Source organism: Rutilus rutilus, assembly GCF_951802725.1.
Source record: "Rutilus rutilus genome assembly, chromosome: 17".
Classification (NCBI taxonomy): Eukaryota; Metazoa; Chordata; class Actinopteri; order Cypriniformes; family Leuciscidae; genus Rutilus; species Rutilus rutilus.
This window is the reverse complement of record NC_140230.1, coordinates 21,800,410-21,819,694: the sequence shown is the minus strand read 5'-3', so window position 1 is coordinate 21,819,694 and position 19,285 is coordinate 21,800,410. Positions and strand designations below refer to the sequence as shown.

Below are 19,285 nucleotides of genomic sequence, written 5' to 3'. Positions count from 1 at the left end.
CTGCTTCCTAGCCTGGTAATACCAAACTCTGCTACTTCGCTTTGCTTCGTAGACAGAGTCTCGCATGGCATAATTGAAAAGCGTTTTCTTTCTCGCGGGGAGGCGCTTGTCTGAAGTTTAAAATCATTGGTTCCCGTAAGCCAATCACATAACGTTTGGTTATGGCGTGTGTTATGCGCATGCTCAGCTGCATCTAACTTCCACTGTAAACACATGTAGTATGATGCCAAAACAAAACCATTGAGCGAAATACCGGAGTGAACATGGCTGTGAACGACTTTTGCAGATTATGTGAAGTAAATCTACGCATCCACGGTACAATCAGTGTCTACGTCACGGCTCTCAGCCCGCCCTCTGTTCGTTGATTGGCCGGCTGTTTTCAGGCCGGAGGAAAACGGAAAGCTATTACGCTGTCTCAGACTGAGTACAGAAGCGAAATGAAATTGAGCGGAAGTAAGAAGTCTGTAGTCAGGCTACACTTAAATGTAGTCAGGCTAACTGCTTCCTGCAGTTCTACAAGTTACTTGCCATTCGGGATGACATCAGAGCCCCTCATGGAATCGCTGATGCTGGTTGCATCCAAAATTGCATACTTCCCTACTATATAGTAGATGAAAATCAGAATGTGACAAAAGAAGTATGTCCGATTTCACAGTACTCATAAAAGAGTAGGCAAAACGTACCCGGATGACCTACTTTTTCACGTGAGATTCTGATGCATGCATACGATGGACATTTTACTATCCCATGAGGCCACGGGAGAGGATTTGTGAATGGCAGTGAAGCGACGTAACTGATGCTGGTAGGACACGTTATAAGGGCAACATGGCAAATGTAGTATGTCCAGATTACATTCAAACTAGACACATTCCAACTATATAGAACATACTTTTTTAGCGGTCGTGAAGTAATTACTCATTCAAAATAAGTACCTACTCAAGAGAGTATGCGATTTCGGACGCAGCCGTTGTCACTAGCACAGATATTCACTAAGCTTCACTATCGCCACCTAGTGAAGGCATACAGATCGTATTGCAAAGATCACCAGGTGCCGCAAGTCATCCTGTTTGTTTTTCTCAGTTTTTAAAGTATTTTAACAATGAAACTCTACAGTAAATTTACATTTTATGGAAGGGGTAGATTTAGGGTTAATTGGGGGTAGGTTTTTAGATATAATTACCCTGCGACTTTATTAATTTGATTGTATCATTTATTTTATGTTTTACAAATAGCTGTTATTTCATACTTCATAAGATTTGAAAGCAATATAAGCTAGCCTTACAAACCTTTCATACATAAAAGCTAAAATTGTTTACTTCAAAAGATTGTTTTAGTCAGTGACATCCACGCTTGTTTCTTCGCGGGAGGTGTAACTTGCAGGGGCGTGGTTTGTATTGCTATCTTCAGTGTCACATGATCCTTCAGGAATCATTCTAATATGCTGATTTCTTATTATTATCAATGTTAAAAACTGTTGTGCTGCTTAATATTTTTGTGGAAACCATAATAAAAAAATATTTTCAGGATTCTTTGATGAATATAAAGTTACATTTATAATATTTTGCATTTGGCAGACGCTTTTATCCAAAGCGACTTACATTGCATTTCAAGGTACACATTTACGGTCTTATCAGTTCTTGCTTTCCCTGGGAATCGAACCCATGACCTTGGCGTTGCAAGCGCCAACGCTCTACTGTTTGAGCTACAGTTCCAAAGAACAGCATTTCTTTGAAATCGTAAAGACATTTATAGTTTTACAAAGAGTTCTCTCAATTTTGAAACATTTATTGCATCCTTGCGGAATAAAAGTATTAATTTCTTACTAACCCCAAACATTTGAATGGTTTAAATAAGAACTGTATAGCAAGAATTAGAGCAAGAATCTGATCTGTAACCACTAGGCCACACACACCACAAGAACTGTGTGCATGTGTGAATGTTTGTTACCTCTCCTCGGTGTGCTCCATATGGTTGGGGAATGTCCCACACCCCAAAAGCAGCTTCACAGCATCCAGATAACCGTTATTACAGGACCAGTGGAGCGCGGTTCTCCCCTTAACACATAAGCGTACACAAAAATTAGACTTCTTGTTATTTTTCAGTCTCTCTCTTTTTCAAATCTCAAGCAGGGCGCTCATGGGTAATGGCCAGTACATGTTCTCAGTGTTGGCTTTGGGCTTGCTTTACAATCATACCTCCTTGTCCTGGATATTGGGATCTGCATCATGCTGAATGAGCAAGGCCATGCAGTTGATGTAACCGGCATATGCCGCACACTGCAGGGGAGTTCGTCCAGCGTGGTCCTGCAGGTTAGGACTGATCCCGTTCTCCATCAGCACCTCACATACCTCTGCATTACCGCCCAGAGCCGCCCAGTGCAGAGCAGAGTGACCGTCTATGTCTACCAGATCAACACGTGCCCCTCCTAAACATATTCAAGTTGCAGATTTACCATTAGCACTCTGGGAACTGGTGCATTTTAAACAGAGATATCAGACACATTTCCACCAACAAAGTGCCACAAGAAGTTTGCAAAACATCTCAAGCGATGCTTAGCAAAACTAGAACACTCCAATTATGATGAACGAAGCTGTCTAGAAAGGAATGTGATGCATGTGTCTAAAATAGACACTGTTTAATTACAAAAATGGTTGCTTGCGTTGAATTTTTTTATGTTATAAGTTTAAATAACATGACCATTGAATCAAAAGCAGCTCATGATGGAATAAAGACAGAATCATAATATCAATGTGAAAAAATACACCAATGTTCATCAAATATTTTTTTTTTATAAAATAGATAAAAGTGGGCAAAAACAATTTAACTAATTATTTTAGACAGACTTGGAACCAGTGTTAATTTTGTTATCGAAATTTATGAAGAAAAATGTTCGTCAACGACCTTTTTTGCATGACTAAAACGAGACAACACAAACGTCGTTAAACGATAACTGACTATATCAACATGGAATATAGTTGACGAAAAAAGACAAAAATAACAACTTCACCAAAATCCCTCTTCATTTTTTGTCATTTCATGCTTGCAGTTGCCAGATTTTAAGACCCCAATCAGAGCTTTTCTCTTAAAATAATACATTTTCTGTCTAGTGTTTTACTTAATCTTTGCAATGTGGCAACCAAGCGCTCTCTCTACACTGTGGAAAAAGCATGGATTGTCTGAAAACACATGCTGAATTCAGAACTACATACTATTATACTACTCGTATAACCTTTATCAAACATTAAGAGTAGTATGCTGTGTATGGAGTTTAGACTTTATTCTGCCTCAAATGAAAGTGAGTCAGTCTATGCTCCTTCACCGCTTGTGCTATTTACTGCGAGCCTACGACTAAATCTGACATCAAACCTTAAGTGATGAACTATATTAAATCCAAACACGGATCTCAACTATATTGCTTGTGATTGTGGTTGTGGAATAAATGCACTATGTGTGATAATCTCTTCTTTTTTTCTTTCTTTTTTGCTGTTGTCTTAATAGAAAAACATGAATGTAATTTGGAATTATTGAAATTACTATTAGGAATTTCACTGTTTTAATTGTTGCGAGACGTTTTCTTGTTTTACTAGTTTTCATAATGTAGAGAGTGTGTTCATTTAAATGATAAATAGCCTATAATAAATCAGGAAAATAGATGAGGTAAAATAAACCATGCATACGAGATGAGATTCTCTTGATTTGTGCTTATAGGTGAAAGTGCAATAATTCTGATGAAATAAAAATGACAATATTGTTGTGATTATAAATTTGAGCAAAATAATTTAACCATTATGCCGTATGACGAAATTGTGACTAAGTTTGCATTGACTAAAACTAGACTAAAATGCCCAGACATCGAACCTATTTCAGGGAGTGCGTTCTCGAGACACCAGGCACTGTTTTGTGCGGATGGGCAGCCGGAGCGCGTTGAGGGTTTTCTGTTAGAACGGTGTTGTGTTAGCGGCCCCTAAGTTAATATCTAATGATCTTTGCAACGGAAGTGAATCAATCAATCAAAACTAACTTTAGCTGGACAATAACTTTATCCTAGAGCTGTTGTAAAGCCTAAACAATCTGTTTCTGTAATTTCCTATTATCACTGTAAAGCTGCTTTGAAACAATCCATATTGTTAAAAGTGCTCTATAAATGAAGGTGACTTGACTTGACATTTAGTTTGTGTCTTAGTTTTACTAAACAAAAACAGGACAAGGTTGCCTAAATATGATAAAAAACTAAAAAGTATGTTTGAGGACTAGGACTAAGCTTATTAACTAAATGACTAAATAAAAAAAAAGAAATTGCTGACAAAATTAACACTACTTGGAACATAATATGTCTAAATAATAAACACACAAATAAATAAATGTAAACATACTATATTTAAAAATACTTAAATTGTATTTGTATTTTTAATATATTTGGGATTTTCGACATTTAAATTATTAAATGTCTAAGGTAAAATGATTTTCATTGTTTTTTTTGCATTTTTTTTATTATTTTCCTGGACAGCATTGTCTATAGGGAGTTACAAACCTTTGATCAGTGTTAGGATGACATCTCTATGGCCCATCTCACAAGCACGAAACAGTGGCGTGTGTTTCATTACGTCCAGCGGATCCACCATGGCTCCCTGCTCTAGCAACAAGCGCACAGTGGACACATGCCCTGAGAGAGCAGCCGCATGAAGTGCTACACACACACACACACAGGGGCACATGAAGACAGCGAACAAACCGTCAACTCTTGTTAAGGCTGTATGGGGGGTACATACATTGGAAATGGCTTGTTAATTGCTTGATTGAAAAGAAAATGCAATTATCACTGATCTGAGCTGAAACTAACCAGTTTAGGCCAGGAATGGGTAATTGTGTTCAAAATGACAATCTGAGTGTGTGTATGTGTTTGCGAGTGTGTAACTCTCTCACACACCTGTCCCTCCATATTTGTCAGTCATGTTGATGTCCAGGTCCTTTTTCAGATCCAGCATAATTTTGATGACATCATCGCTGCCCTTCCCAGCAGCCCACATGAAGGCTGTTCGTCCCTCCAGATCGGGCTCATCTCGCACAGAGTGGTGTTTCAGGAACACTGCAACTGTGTCCTTAACAGACAGAAAACACAATGAATAGGTAAAATCACATAAAACCAATTAAATAAAGCAATAGGATATGTGTTATAGCGATTTGTTTGCCTCGAATAGCTTATGTATTTTTAATATAAAATGGCAGCAATAACTGTAATCTCACAAAAGACACCAATGTTCATCAAACAAAAACATTACTAATCATCCCAAATTATATTTGTATGTGTATACATAAAAAAAAAAAAAAAAAAACTAATAATCCCAATTTAAAATAGTATATATATATATATATAAATTATAATTTATATCAAAATTAATAATATTAATAATATTAATAATATTATATGAAAAATGAAAAATATTATGAATTAATTAATGTATAAAATGAACAAATAAAGGAACATTTATATCTGTTTAAGCATATATGAATGAATTAATTAATTAATTAATAAAAAACTATTAAATTGATGTACAGACCACATTTCGAAGACAGCTCGATCATGCCGGTTTGCACTGCACAACACCAGGAAGATCTGGCCTTTCCTAACTGAGCATGCAACACAACGTCTCGTCCAGGCCCTGGTCATTTCTAGGCTTGATTACTGCAATGCTCTTCTGGCTGGACTTCCATCATGTGCAACCAAACCTCTACAAATGATTCAGAACGCTGCAGCTCGTCTTGTCTTCAACGAGCCAAAATGGGACCACGTCACACCTCTGTTCATTTCTCCGCACTGGCCACCACTCGATGCTCGCATCAAGTTCAAGGCATTGACGCTTGCTTACAGATCTACCACAGGCTCAGCTCCCTCCTACTTTCACTCGCTCCTACGAGTCTACATCCCTACCAGAAGCCTGCGATCGGTCAACGAGCGACGTCTCGTGGTTCCATCACAGAGAGCCACAAAATCACTTTCCAGAACATTCTCATTCACGGTTCCATGCTGGTGGAATTCTCTCCCCACCCTCATCCGGAATGCAGAATCCCTGACAACATTCAAAAGACAGCTGAAAACCCATCTCTTCTTCGTATTTTGAGCACTTCTTACGTTGTTTTTGCCTCTTCACGATGACTCGCTTAATTTAGTCCTAAATTGTAAGTCGCTTTGGACAAAAGCGTCTGCTAAATGACTAAATGTTCAGTCACAACCTTTTCCAATAGATTTGATGGAGCCAGATAAAAAGAAACAAATGAAAAGCAAAACATTCACGGTCCAATCAAACTAGATGTTATTTTACAAACTCAAAAATGTCTTACAGCATTGTTGCTCTGAGCTCCATAGTGCAGAGGTGTTGCTCCCTGACTGTCCGATGGGATCATCCCAGACTTGTTCCTCTCCAACAGGAGGTGGACAATCTTTGCATGACCTACACAAACACATACAAACCTTGTGTTAACATCTACACTTACAGCAAATTATTTAAATTCCAAATAATTACTTTAAGCAGTCAAATTCTGCATGTGCATGAGTGTAAATGTGTGTACCCAGCAGTGCCGCCCAGTGCAGTGGTGTCCTGAACAGATTGTCATAGGCTGTCACGCTGCAACCCTCATATGAAGTCAGGACCTCAACCACCGCCTCATTCCCATCAGCCACTGCAAAGTGCAAAGGGGTGCGTCCCTCATAGTCCTGCCAGTTCAACAGAGACTCGGTGGGAGCAGCTTCCTACAATATACACAAATGGGGGACATACCAACGATGCTATAATCGTATACTTTAAGAGTGAAGAGTACTAGTGAGGTTATGAGTGTGGACTTACCAGGATACAGCGCACCGTACGTGTGGCATTGGGGTGTTTGTTATGTGCCGCCCAGTGTAGAGGGATCTTGCCCTCGCTGTCTGGAATCCCGATGTTTGAATCGTGCTTGATCAGCAGCTTAACATGCTCGGGGTGATTGTAGAAGGCGCTCCAGTGCAGCGCTGTCTGCTGTAGAACAAACAACATTCAATTTCAAAGATTACATTTCCAGTTTTACTGTTCACTCGTGTTACACTGTGGCTACAGAGCTGCTTCATGGCCTTCAAGCAAATTGGGGCTTAATGTGATCACAGCTACCGAGCTGTCAATGAACTGCAATCAAGAAAATAACATTATGGCGCTTTTCCAAAAACACAAATAAAGGAGTGCTGGCATTCGTTCTTTATCATATCACATCAAACTAGTTGGCCACTTCCCTCTGGGCTTTGAGGGTCAAGACCTTCTTTAAAGGGATGGTTCAGAGTAATTTAAACCTAGGGTCCTTTGCACCATGACCTCGAGCCAAACACCCCCCCGAGAAGCTTTTTTTCTCTTGGTCGAACATTATTAAAGTTAGAGCTTATTTAGAAATATCAGCCGAATGGCTTAGTGCAGGCGCTAATGGATCCAAGGTTGTATCTCGTAAATTACCCCACTAATAATGCCCAGAATGGTACCAAACTTCTACAGTAGTACAAATAGGTTCTGTACTCATAAAACGAGGCATTGGAAAGTTTGTAAGTACATCAGGAGTTTATTTAAATAACACTTGTGACCAAGGGAAAAAAAGCTTCTGGGGGGGCGTTTGGCTCGAGGTCATGGTGCAAAGGACCCTAGGTTGAAATTACTCCGAACCATCCCTTTAACCACAATACCACCAGGCCCAGACCGAATACGTGGATTTTTCTTTTTCACATATTTATGTTGATTTTAGGGGAAAACTGAAGGGTAAATGTGTCAAGCAAAGCTGATAATACTACACTCTTATTAGTTGCTGAAAACATAATAAATTAATGTATTTATTTAAGTTTAAATTCATTTAAATTTTTTAGGTTTGAATTTTACTTCACTATTATGCAAAATTCACTTTTATAAGGTGTTTGAACAGCCTATAATGGTAAAAATCCACACACTCCTTTTTTTTATAATCCCCATTAATCATAAACAGTCTCTCCAAACGAGCGGTTCCAGATTTACACCTACTGAAGCCCCGCCCATGACTGACATAGATCCCGCTCTGAGTGAGCCGCAGCAGTCCGCCATTTCTGTTTCCTCGCTATAGCAGCTGGAGATATACAATGTCTACGCCAAAAAACATTACAAATGTTCTGTTATTGGATGTACCAACGAACATAAGAGTCTCCATAGACTCCCGGGCAACTGAGCCACTGAGAACACCGTGGTTGAACTTCATTTATGTAGGAAATGTGCAGGAGAAAGTCGTTAAAGTGATATGTATTTGAGCAAATCATTTTACACCGGACTGCTTCACAAATGAGGGTCAGTTCATTGCTTGATTTGCACAAAAGTTGTTTCTGAAAGATTTTTAGATTAACATGACTGTACACGATGAGTCGATGAGTTGAATAAAGTTAACTTGACAACAACTACATAAATGTATTCACTAACCATTCAGAAACGTCCAGTTGTATTATAAAAGTTACTTCTTCCTGAGTCTCTTCATCAGTGTCCAACTCCAGTTCGAACATTTAAGGCTGAACACTGCTACTGACATTTCTGACATTTTGGCTGTGACATTCTCCAGTTTTGTTGTTGCCAGAGGAAGCACAAGCTCCGCCCTCTTCTGGAAAGGGTGTGTGGAGCAGCAGCTCATTTGCATTTAAAGGGACAAACACAAAAATATGTTTTTACTCACAGCCAAATAGGGGCAAATTTGACAAGCTATAATAAATGATCTGTGAGGTATTTTGAGCTGAAAATTCACAGACACATTCTGGGGACACCAGAGACTTATATCACATACTGTGAAAAGGGGCATAATAGGTCCCCTTTAAAGTGGTACTTGTACGTTTAAATTTAAATTTTAAATTTAAAGTTATAAAGCATTAAGTTTAAATTAAATTACATGTAAATGTTACATTTTATTCAACCTAAAGTTATAATGTATTGTTTTGAATTGTATTAATCTGGGGGGAAAAGCAGATTCAAGTAGCAACTGTGACATTTTGGAAAACGTGCACTTTCTGAACTTGTACATCATTCTACATATTACCTCTTTCCTTCTGTGCTCTATTACTGAATATTTTGGTTAAAACAACTTTAAAATGTAACATTTTGATTTTAACTTAGAATTATACATTTCAACTTCAAGTAGTCTAATTTAAATTTGAATGAACTTGAATACAATTTAATTTAAAATGATACTTTCTAATAATTCCAATTTTATATTTTGAAAATGTGAAATGTGAATGTGTATCAGTTGTAGATTTTCAAATGCCATTTTATTTTGTGTGTCAGGCCAGCTTGGCCAGAGGTCAAAATTCATTCTTGTCAGTATTACAAATATTTTTGGATTCTGTCTGATAAATGGTTACATTTAAATAGATGCTGGTCTCCAGCTTCTTCACAAGCTTAACCAGCAGGACATCCTTGGTCAACCATCTTCACCATAAAGTTTGATTTCAAACTTGATTTTGAAAAAGGTTACCTCAAAAGCACACATGCCCTTCTCTCTTCATCCATCACTCAAGTTTCCTCAGCAACTTACAAACAGCCAATGTGGAAAGTGAAGACTGAAGACGCACTAGATGAGCTATTTTTTGCATCTGGCCACAGAACAAGCCTCATCACGAGAAATCATGATTCTGCTTATCAAATTATTACAAAACCAACAGACGGATAAAGGCCTTCAAACAAAACTCCCTTATGTGACTCAATGGGAGCACTGATACAACCACAGTGTGCACACGCGCACACACTCATGCTAGCGTAATCACAACCATACACACACACACACAGAATCATGATTTAAAACAGGAGCCTTAATAACCCTGGTAGCTTTGAGCAGTTTGTCTGTGGAATGAGATTTTAAATGACGGCGTATCTAAAGAGTCGCTGTATGTGCGTAGATCATCGGAAAGTAAACTGGGGTGAATGTTTACAGTAATTGGAGCCAAAGTGAATAAAGCTGCATGTGGTCTGGTAATCTGGAGCAGTTGATAGCAGTGTTTCCCAGGAAAGCACGGGGCCCATATACGCATCTCTCCAACCTCTCCTTTTGCTCTATGGTGACCAGCGTATATCTTCTTAATCTAGTCTGTGTTTGCTAATCCTAGTACTATAGCTATTGATTGAAGAGTAAAGAAACTCTTTCCAGTTTCATCGAACCCGTACGGCACATAGAACCCTTACGACTTTATATCTCAATTGCAACTTTATTTCTTTCTTTTTTTCATTGACTGTAAAAACATTTATAATGTTAGAAAAGATTTCTAAATCAATGCTGTTCTTTTAAACTTTCTATTCATCAAATAATCTTGAAAAAATGTATCAAGGTTTCCCAACAAATATTAAACAGCACAACTGTTTTCAACACTGAAAATAAGAAGAAATGTTGAATTTAGAATAATTTCTGAAGGATCATGTGACACTGAAGACTGGAGTAAAGGCTGTTAAAAAATTCAGCTTTGCCATCACAGGAATTAATTACTCTTTAAAACATTATTTCAATTTGTATTAATATTTCGCAATATTACTGTTTTTACGGTATTTTTATCAAATAAATGCAACCTTAACAAGCTTTCAAAAACATAAACAAATCTTACCAACCCCAAACTTTATTTCTCATAATTGCAACTATTTATTGTAAATGTAACTTTGTTTCTTGTAATTGTGATTTATTACTTGTAATTGCAATTTTATTCACACAATGGGAATTTGTTATTTTAAGATTTATCTCACAATTATCTGCTATATTTTTTATTCTGAGGTGGAATCCATACATATCGTCTTTGTTGTGAATTTGGGTTGGTCTCTGTGATTCGTGGAAGACGTCTTTGGCATGCAGCGAGTGTGACAATCACTCCACACACACACACATAAGGTTAACATTGCGATGAGATCCTGAGCCTGGTAGGCGCCTGGCAAGCTCTCGCAGCAGCTCTGAGAAAATATCTTTTATTAGACAATTTAAACAGAGCTCATATCCTCCAGAGAAACATCAGAGGGTGCACAGACCCCCTGCTGCTTTACGGCATATATACAACCACAACCACAAACACACACATACACACACCACCTAACCTCACGTTCACCCCTGATCCCCACCCAAGCCATCTATATACGAGCCGCTGAGTGTGTGAGCGAGCATGTGTAGCGTCTGTATCTGTGTGTGTCGTTCGGTACCTTATTCCTGTCCTGTGTGTCCACCTCACCAGGTGCCATGTGCTTGAGGAGCAGAGACAGAGGCTTGGAGCTCGAGTGACGGGTTGCCAGGTGCAACGGAGTCATTTCCTCCAGATCCTTCAAACGCCAATCGGCATGGCGCGACAGTAAGAGTTTCATGAAACGCACGTTGCCCTGAAAAGCATGTGCACATGCAAGAATACAATCAAATCAACAACTTTTAACATTAATTGCAGAAATATTTTGTCTGTTTGTAATGATTGGAGGATCACAACATCCTAATGAAGATTTTTTGTTTTGTTTTGCTATGGTGCTGCTATTGGTGCCCATGCAATGATATGTTGAACTGTGGTGTCCATGTGGATGATGCAAGTTTATGTCTGGCTTCTGTCAAGTCCCAAAAAAACATTTTCACAAAAGATTTAAACAGCACAACGATAATTAGCATATTAGAATGATTTCTGAAGGATCACGTGACACTGATGACTGTACTTAATATCCAAAGGTATTTGCAAGTTGATTTCCCCCAGAAGTGTAACAAAAAAAAAAGGAAAAAACTGTGGGGTGACCAAAACATCCCAAGCAGCCTGACACAGCAACATCGCGTTTCATTTTTTCCAATTTTTAGACCTCATAAATTTTTTATCAAAATATCACAACTCTATCTTCTGGTGAAACGACTGACTTCTCTGTCCGGACGTGTGCCTGACTTCTCCCATCATTTAGTCCGCTTCAACCCTGCCTCCTTTATTACAATCGACTGCAAGTTTGCAATTTACAACTGAAAACTGAATACAATCAAGTCCCCGATCTACATTTTTTTAATTTTTTTTACTTTAAGTCATTAGACTGAATTATTATATAAGCAGATATTTTATCAGCATTTTACTAAAATGATAAATCATCCAAAGCCTGCAAAATATCTAAATGGAGTCAAAAAACCCACTGCTTTATTCTTGGGCTGCGTTTGGGATAGAGAAGGCTGTTTATCCATCTAAAGGGTCTGAATGTGTCTGAGTGCGAATGGCCCTCCCCTCTCATCAAGTATCCTCCCAGGCCTCCTTAGCTCCTGTGTAAAACATTCCAGGGAGAGCCCTCGTGTGTGTGTGTCAGGGTTCTCAGTCTCTATTCCCAGCCCAATTAGACTGTTAATCCCTGAGCTACAGCTCTTATTGATCTAGATGTCAGAGTGTTACCCATCAATCCAGTCCCTCCCTGTCTTCCTCTCTCACACTCTTCTCCTTTCCTCTCCACTCTGCTCTCCTATCCAATCCTCTTGTCTCATTCAAACCATCCTGTTTATTAAATACCATAACACATACAAGCGCTCTCATATTTAAATCTCAGGGAGAAATGTGTCAACATCACAAACACTAGAGGGCAGTAAACCCTAACAACACCAACCTTTTGTAAGTGTCTATCAGAAACAGGATCAGCTCAGAGACAGACGGCTGTGTGTGTGTGTGTGTGTCACCTTCTGAGCTGCGAGGTGCAGTGCAGTCCTCTGACTGTGGTCAGTCTTGTTGACGGCTGCGCCGGCCTTAAGCAGCACCTCTGCACAGTCCAAGCGGTCAGCCAGAACACAATACATCAGAGGAGTCCGGCCGAATTGATCCTCGCTGTCCCGCAGACTAGACTCTGCTGTGAACACAAAGCATACACACACACACACACACACATAAATGAGTCAACCCTAGCCTGTTATTGGAATCCACACTTAATATAAAATGAAATAGGTAGTGATATATTAAATAGTGAGTGATGTATTGAATATTCACAGTAGATTTAAGACGATTTTGCTGGCCATATAAAACTATGCTATATTCGCAATGATTTTAATGGTATTTTTGAGTGGTTATTAAGTTTACTACTGACCGTCAACGCTCACGCTACCTGGTTAACGTACTGCATCTTTTAGGTATTGTGAACCAGTGGACACTTTGCTATCCCATAAGGCCATGGAAATTAAATTTGAAATTATGAGAACTGTGAGCAGAGCAGGATTTTTTTTTTACAGAAAGTTCTTCCATAAATTGCTAAATGGTATTTGTTGGTATCGGAGTAAATTATCTACATGGTTGTAGTTAGTACATCCAAAGTTTAAAAAAAACATACAATGCAACATGGCAGATGTAATGTCACACAATATATTTACAGTAAAGAAGAATAAACTTCAATGGTCAAGAAATAAATTCCTCATTGAATTCACTACATTCTTATAAAGTATGGTGTATATAAATGAAAATTATTAAACATTATTCTTAATTTCATTTAGATTTTTGACTTAACTAGATTTTTACTGTATTTTAATTCTCATATTAAACATTTTGAACGTACTTTGTAACAATGACTGAGCTATTTCTGAGCTATTTTTTTTATTTGTAACAATGACTAAGCTATTTCAAAGAATATATATATAACTTTGAAATAGCTTAAAATTATATATATATATATATATATATGCTAAATATTGTCAAAAGGATAAAAAAGTGTGTGTGTGTGGATATATATATATATATATATATATATATATATATATATATGCTGAATATTGTCAAATTGATAAAAAAGTGTGTGTGTGTGTGTGTGTGTGTGTATATATATATATATATATATATATATATATATATATATACATATATATATATATATATATATATATATATATACACACACACACACCATTGAAAAGTTTGGGGGCAGTAAGTTTTTTTTTTATTCAGCAAGGATGCATTAAATTGATTAAAGGTGACAGTGAAGACTTTTACACTGAAACTAATCATTTCTATTTCTAATAAATGCTGTTCTTTTGAATATTCTGTTAATCAAATAATCCTAAAAAAAGATCAGAATTTCCACAAGTATTATGAAACACCACAACTGTTTTCAACATTGATACTAATGAGAAATGTTTCTTGAGCAGCAAATCAGCATAGTAGGATGATTTCTGAATGAAAATTCAGCTTTGCCATACGTAAATAAATTACATTTTAAAATATATTAAATAAAACTTAAATTGTAAGGATAATTACACCGTAATTACACTAATAATTCACTATATTTTTTGATCAAATAAAGCAGCATTGGTGAGCAAAAGAGACATTTCAAAACCAATTAAAAGCCTTTTTTAAGATATATCGCACAGGCTTACACAGAAAACATGGAGCATTATAAGCATGGAAATATGTGTGATACCTGTGATCAGTCTCTGTAAGGTGTTCTTGTCTCCATTCACAGCGGCCGCATGCACCTGAGATGGATTCTGGGGGAGCAGCATCGCCTGGTGCACAAACACACATCAGAGGTCATGCAGTATGTTTACTCAGGGGCCAAACATCAAGATTATCCACTTGTTAAGTCTGACGTCACGTGTCACCGTTTCTGTGTTCAAGTACTCTATTAGATACCAAAAGTAAACAACAAACGGTGCTAATATACACTTATGGTGTGGTGTAATACTACTGAAAAATCATGATCTTATCTCCTAACTTTTATCTCCATAGCATGCACTGAACCTTTTAAAAGCTTAGCTTAAAAGTGTGATATGAATAAATCGTGCTTGTCAAATGCTGTTGAGATAGTATTCTCAATTGAAACGAATGGAGGCTTGGACCCAGAATCAGTATTCCCTACGTCCAGACTTAACAAGCGCATAGGCCTAGAATCTAAACTCACGCTTTCTGAGTCAACCTTTGAACCACTCCTAGTGGTTCAGCCGGAATTCTGGGTAATCCTCAGAAAGGAAGTAGCAAGGAGGGGGCAAATCCCCCACTGGGATACACCCTGCCCAACTCATCTCTTATTCATGCTCATCAATATTGCAAGAGACTTAAAAAAATCTATTACGTACACAAATCCACACTAAATGTGTGTCAGGCATGTTTATGACCGCAGAAATAACTTTTTCAATGAGCACTATAACCCAGTCATACATTCCCCTTTTCTTTGCCATTCTTTCTCTCTCGCACAGACACAACTAATTAGGCGCTCTGTTCTCACGCACCTCATGAGAGGGTAATTGGGGTTAGTTAATGCAGACTCATAAAACTACTAAGAGTTACATCTAGTTCAGTAGCATGTGTTTTTGTGTGTGTATGTTCTGATTAAAGCCTTTAAATGCTCTCCGATACACTATAATTCAGCTTTATATGACTCTACGTACTTAAACGAAGGAAATCAGACATCACAAAAAAAGCATGCACACACACAGTCTGCTTTTGGGATCACGATGTGGAAAAAAGACAGCAGGGGGATGCCTTTGACAAAGGTGTATGCATGAGCTCTATCTGTACGTGTACTGGCGAGTGTGTTTGCGTCCGACCGCACGTCAGTGAGTGAGTGTGTGCGTGATCGCGTGGGAAGTGATTTTCCGTGAGAAAAGGTTTTTATGGAGGTTTCGGTCATATCGACCACAAGCTTTCCTCGATTTCCTCCAGACTACGACCCACACATACATGCAAACACACACTGGGGCTTAATAACAACAATGCCTGGCATACAAATCAAACGACTCTCAAATTAAAAAAATAAAAGGGATTCAGACTTCTTTGAAAACAAGCTGGTAATTTTCAACATGTTCATATTTTTTAAATCAATAAAAAAAAAAACGGAGAGGGAAAATCGAATATAAATTATACTGTCATTATATCGGTGATGCATTTGAATTGGCGCATACTAATTTTTGACTAATTTAATTAACGACCTTTGCTGTTGTAGATTATCACAGCTTCAAATTTAAGTGTGAATCATTGCAACTAGCTAGTAGTTCATTTAATAATAACATTTAAAGCAATAACAATTCAAAAAAATATACAGCATCTGTCATATTAACTGTTTTTATACCTTACAGAAATGCTGAAGTGAAAAGAAGCAGTATACGTATTACATTTTTTAAAAATGTGATAAAGAGTCACAAAATAACACTGATTTAGACTTTCACATTGAAACTCTGGAACACATTAAGAATTCTACACAAGGAGGAGTGCACTTCATCTTAAATGTGTGCGTGTGTGTGTGTGTGTGTGTGTTTGTATGGGCAAGCATCCAGCTTGTCTAGCCCAGCCAAATGACTCCCCACCAGCATCTTATTGAACAACCAGCTAAGTCAGGATTTAGGGAGAAAGAGAGACAGAGAGAGAGAGAGAAAAAAAGAAATAATAATGAAGAACAAACCACAGGGTCAGAAGTTGAGCTGTGTGCACATTTGTCAGTAAAACAGTGCCTGGCATTGCAATAGCAGATCTGTATGATTCACATCAACCTCTCCCTTTCCAAAAACAGAGCTTTTATTCAAATCTCTTCTAAGTATCTCGCTGAGAGACACCGGTTCTTTCATCTAATGCCCAGAGGGCAAATCCTCCATACTTTCTCCAAGGAGAAAGGACTCCATGCTGTGGATGCATGCAAGCATCCCTGCGGATGCCATCCATAGTGTGTCTTGACTGACATGATCACCTTGTGCCTCATTAGCTGTCGTCTCCCACAATGCAGAGCGACAAATGAGCCCCTCTGGTGAACGAGGTGTGCCTTCCAATGGGCAAAGTAATGCAATTATATAGTTCCAAATGTGTCAGTCACAACAAGTGAAAAACACATGCGCTATTAAACAGTTAAACAATACACACTGTCGAAAGTGTGAAATCTAAGACGTATAACAAACACACTGCACATAGGACAGTGGTAGAGAATTTTGTGCATATATATATATATAAATAAACCAACGCGTAGCGTTTTTATTCAATATTGCTATCAATACATAAAACAGAATTCCCAGAATTGTCTTTTATTGTCCAATCACAGATTCCCATCTTGCTTATGAGTATAAATCAAGAAATTATTCAAAATGTAATAATTAAGTCACCAATTTTCAGTAGCCAACAAATGTGCTTTAATTTCAGAGCTGAAAGCGCTCTAAAAAACTCATTTCATTTCAAAAAGATATTTCAAGCTCATTTCAATCCAAACAAGCAGGTTACCTGGACAAAGACGGCCTAAATGAGTCCAAGTATGCATTTTAACCAGTTTGACCCATTCAGGCCACGCGTCTAGTTGCAGGCCAGTTGTGAACATGATAGACAGCCATTATCTCGTTGACAGCTTTATCAGCCAATCACATTGTCCCTAACACTCACACCATGCTTTAGGACCATCAGCTCAGAGACCACAATAAGTAAATGGGAGGCAAAAGATATGCTGCCTACTTGATATAATATTTTGTAGTGAACTTTTAGTACAGTGCCACCTCAAAGGAAACACCCTTGTTCTGTATGTTTTCACGAAGGTATGGCATCATTCACTGATACACTGAGGCTGGTGGTAATACGGCAGTGATTTGAACTGCAGCTGCTCCTGAGACTGAGAGACGGCACGGTCTGAGTCCCCGGAGCACACTTGGGACGGGTTGCTCTGATAGGTCTCTTGGGCTGGACTCATAGCGAGGGGGGAAGTATCATGGCAGACCCTTTCTGACATCTCTAATGAGGCAGCCTAGAGAGAGATATCTCTCTTCCACCCTCCCATTCTCTCTCTCGCTCCCCCTTCTCTGTATCTCCGTTCCTCGCTTTCTCTCTACTCACATAAACACGCACCCAAAGACACACACAGCCCCCCAGGCTATCCCCTGTCCTCCCTACAGCGACTAATTGGGCCAAATCTGTGATCTAATTAAACGTCCAATTAGTAGGAGAGGGGCCATTTAGCCGCTGGCTACACCGCTGTGCGCGGGAAATAATGTGATTGAAAAACAAACAGAAAATCAATGAGAAAGAGCGAGAGAGAGGGAAAAGAGAAGAAGAGAGAGAGACACAGTGGAAATGAAAAAGATGAAACAAGATTTGAATCAGTTGGGTGTTTATAAGGTTAAAAAAGCAATGAACGACACACACTATGTTCCATCAAAGATCATGTAGATGTGTGTATCTACCCGCTCTCTCCCTCAGCAATAACCCCTTGAACACATGTTAATTACGTTATTCTCAAAACACACGTTAACTGCATTATTCTATTGGTGCAGTCAGTAAGTACATTATTCTATTAACACGCTCAAAGAACCATAAAAATCAGCACATCATCAATTATTAACAGCTCACTTAACCCTGGAGAGAGCCAAGCTTCCCTCAGAAACATTCACTTACCCTTCACTTCATTAAATATTAATATAAGGGGTCACATTCAACATTGAGGCCATTGAATGGATTGTTTTCATTCATACTGTACATGCTGAGGCTAAAGAGACACAAGGGTCAAACTAAAATGGGCATTCCACATTCCAATTGTATCGTTTCTCATGACGCAATGAAACATACCAAAATGTGAGGACGTCATTTTTGTTTGTATGTGTGTGTGTGTGTGTATATATATATATATATATATATATACAAACAAAAATGATGTGTGTGTGTGTGTGTATATATATATATATATATATATATATATATACATAAAGTATAGTTCTAGTTCTAAATTAAGCACATATTGTATATGTAAATTGTTATCACATTAAAAAAATGATATACATATGTGAAAAAAATATGTATCTGATTTAGAATTAGAATACCCAAATTACAAAGTATAGCTTATAAGTAAAATTTGCCAAAAGCTGAAATCTTCTTGTTCTGGTAGGCCATACCTCACAACAAGTGTATAATTAACAGCTTTTTAATTGCATTCCTCGCACCTGCTATTTTACTCTGTGAAATGCATCTTGTTAATGTGACAATATATTTAAAAAGAGTCATTTATAACTCTTTGATATGACAGAAGAAGTGTGGTTGAAATCTCTAAAGACATTAATGTGTCAGTAACATGCAAGCTTTTTATACTCGCAGCATAGTCTGTTTCTAATAAAATTAACAAAACTGCTGTTGTTAATAATTAAACCACAAAAAAAATGTAAGTCTGTAAAAACACTTTTAAAACTCATAATATACTCATGATCTCTCATAAATCTCAGCACAGCTTTTGTTTTCGGACTCTCACCATGGTGATGTCCAGGAGGCAGGGGTGGCCTTAGCAGATGTTACCCAGCTAAGTGAAGCCTTGCTGGGCTTGGCGTAGCCGCAGGTCCCCCTGGCAGCTCTGATCTAGTGTTCTGCAGGAGA

The 19,285-nt window shown here is 38.0% G+C and overlaps 1 protein-coding gene across 3 annotated transcripts in view; it reads right to left on the bottom strand.

Moving 5' to 3' along the window:
* Positions 1 to 19,285, bottom strand: part of invs (inversin) — a 28,739-nt gene that overhangs the window by 8,144 nt on the left and 1,310 nt on the right. For 2 of the 3 annotated variants that reach the window (XM_084385035.1, XM_084385036.1), the window contains exons 2-12: positions 19,164 to 19,275; positions 14,382 to 14,466; positions 12,661 to 12,827; positions 11,187 to 11,360; positions 6,843 to 7,010; positions 6,568 to 6,748; positions 6,340 to 6,449; positions 4,928 to 5,099; positions 4,532 to 4,687; positions 2,196 to 2,425; positions 1,948 to 2,054 (exon numbers count right to left, since the gene is read on the bottom strand). In XM_084385035.1, the coding sequence (XP_084241161.1) occupies positions 1,948 to 2,054; positions 2,196 to 2,425; positions 4,532 to 4,687; positions 4,928 to 5,099; positions 6,340 to 6,449; positions 6,568 to 6,748; positions 6,843 to 7,010; positions 11,187 to 11,360; positions 12,661 to 12,827; positions 14,382 to 14,466; positions 19,164 to 19,166 (1,553 nt within the window). In that variant the 5' untranslated portion in view covers positions 19,167 to 19,275. Of the gene's footprint in view, positions 1 to 1,947; positions 2,055 to 2,195; positions 2,426 to 4,531; positions 4,688 to 4,927; positions 5,100 to 6,339; positions 6,450 to 6,567; positions 6,749 to 6,842; positions 7,011 to 8,450; positions 8,540 to 11,186; positions 11,361 to 12,660; positions 12,828 to 14,381; positions 14,467 to 19,163; positions 19,276 to 19,285 lie in introns of those variants that run through there. The other variant, XM_084385037.1, reaches the window with a different exon arrangement.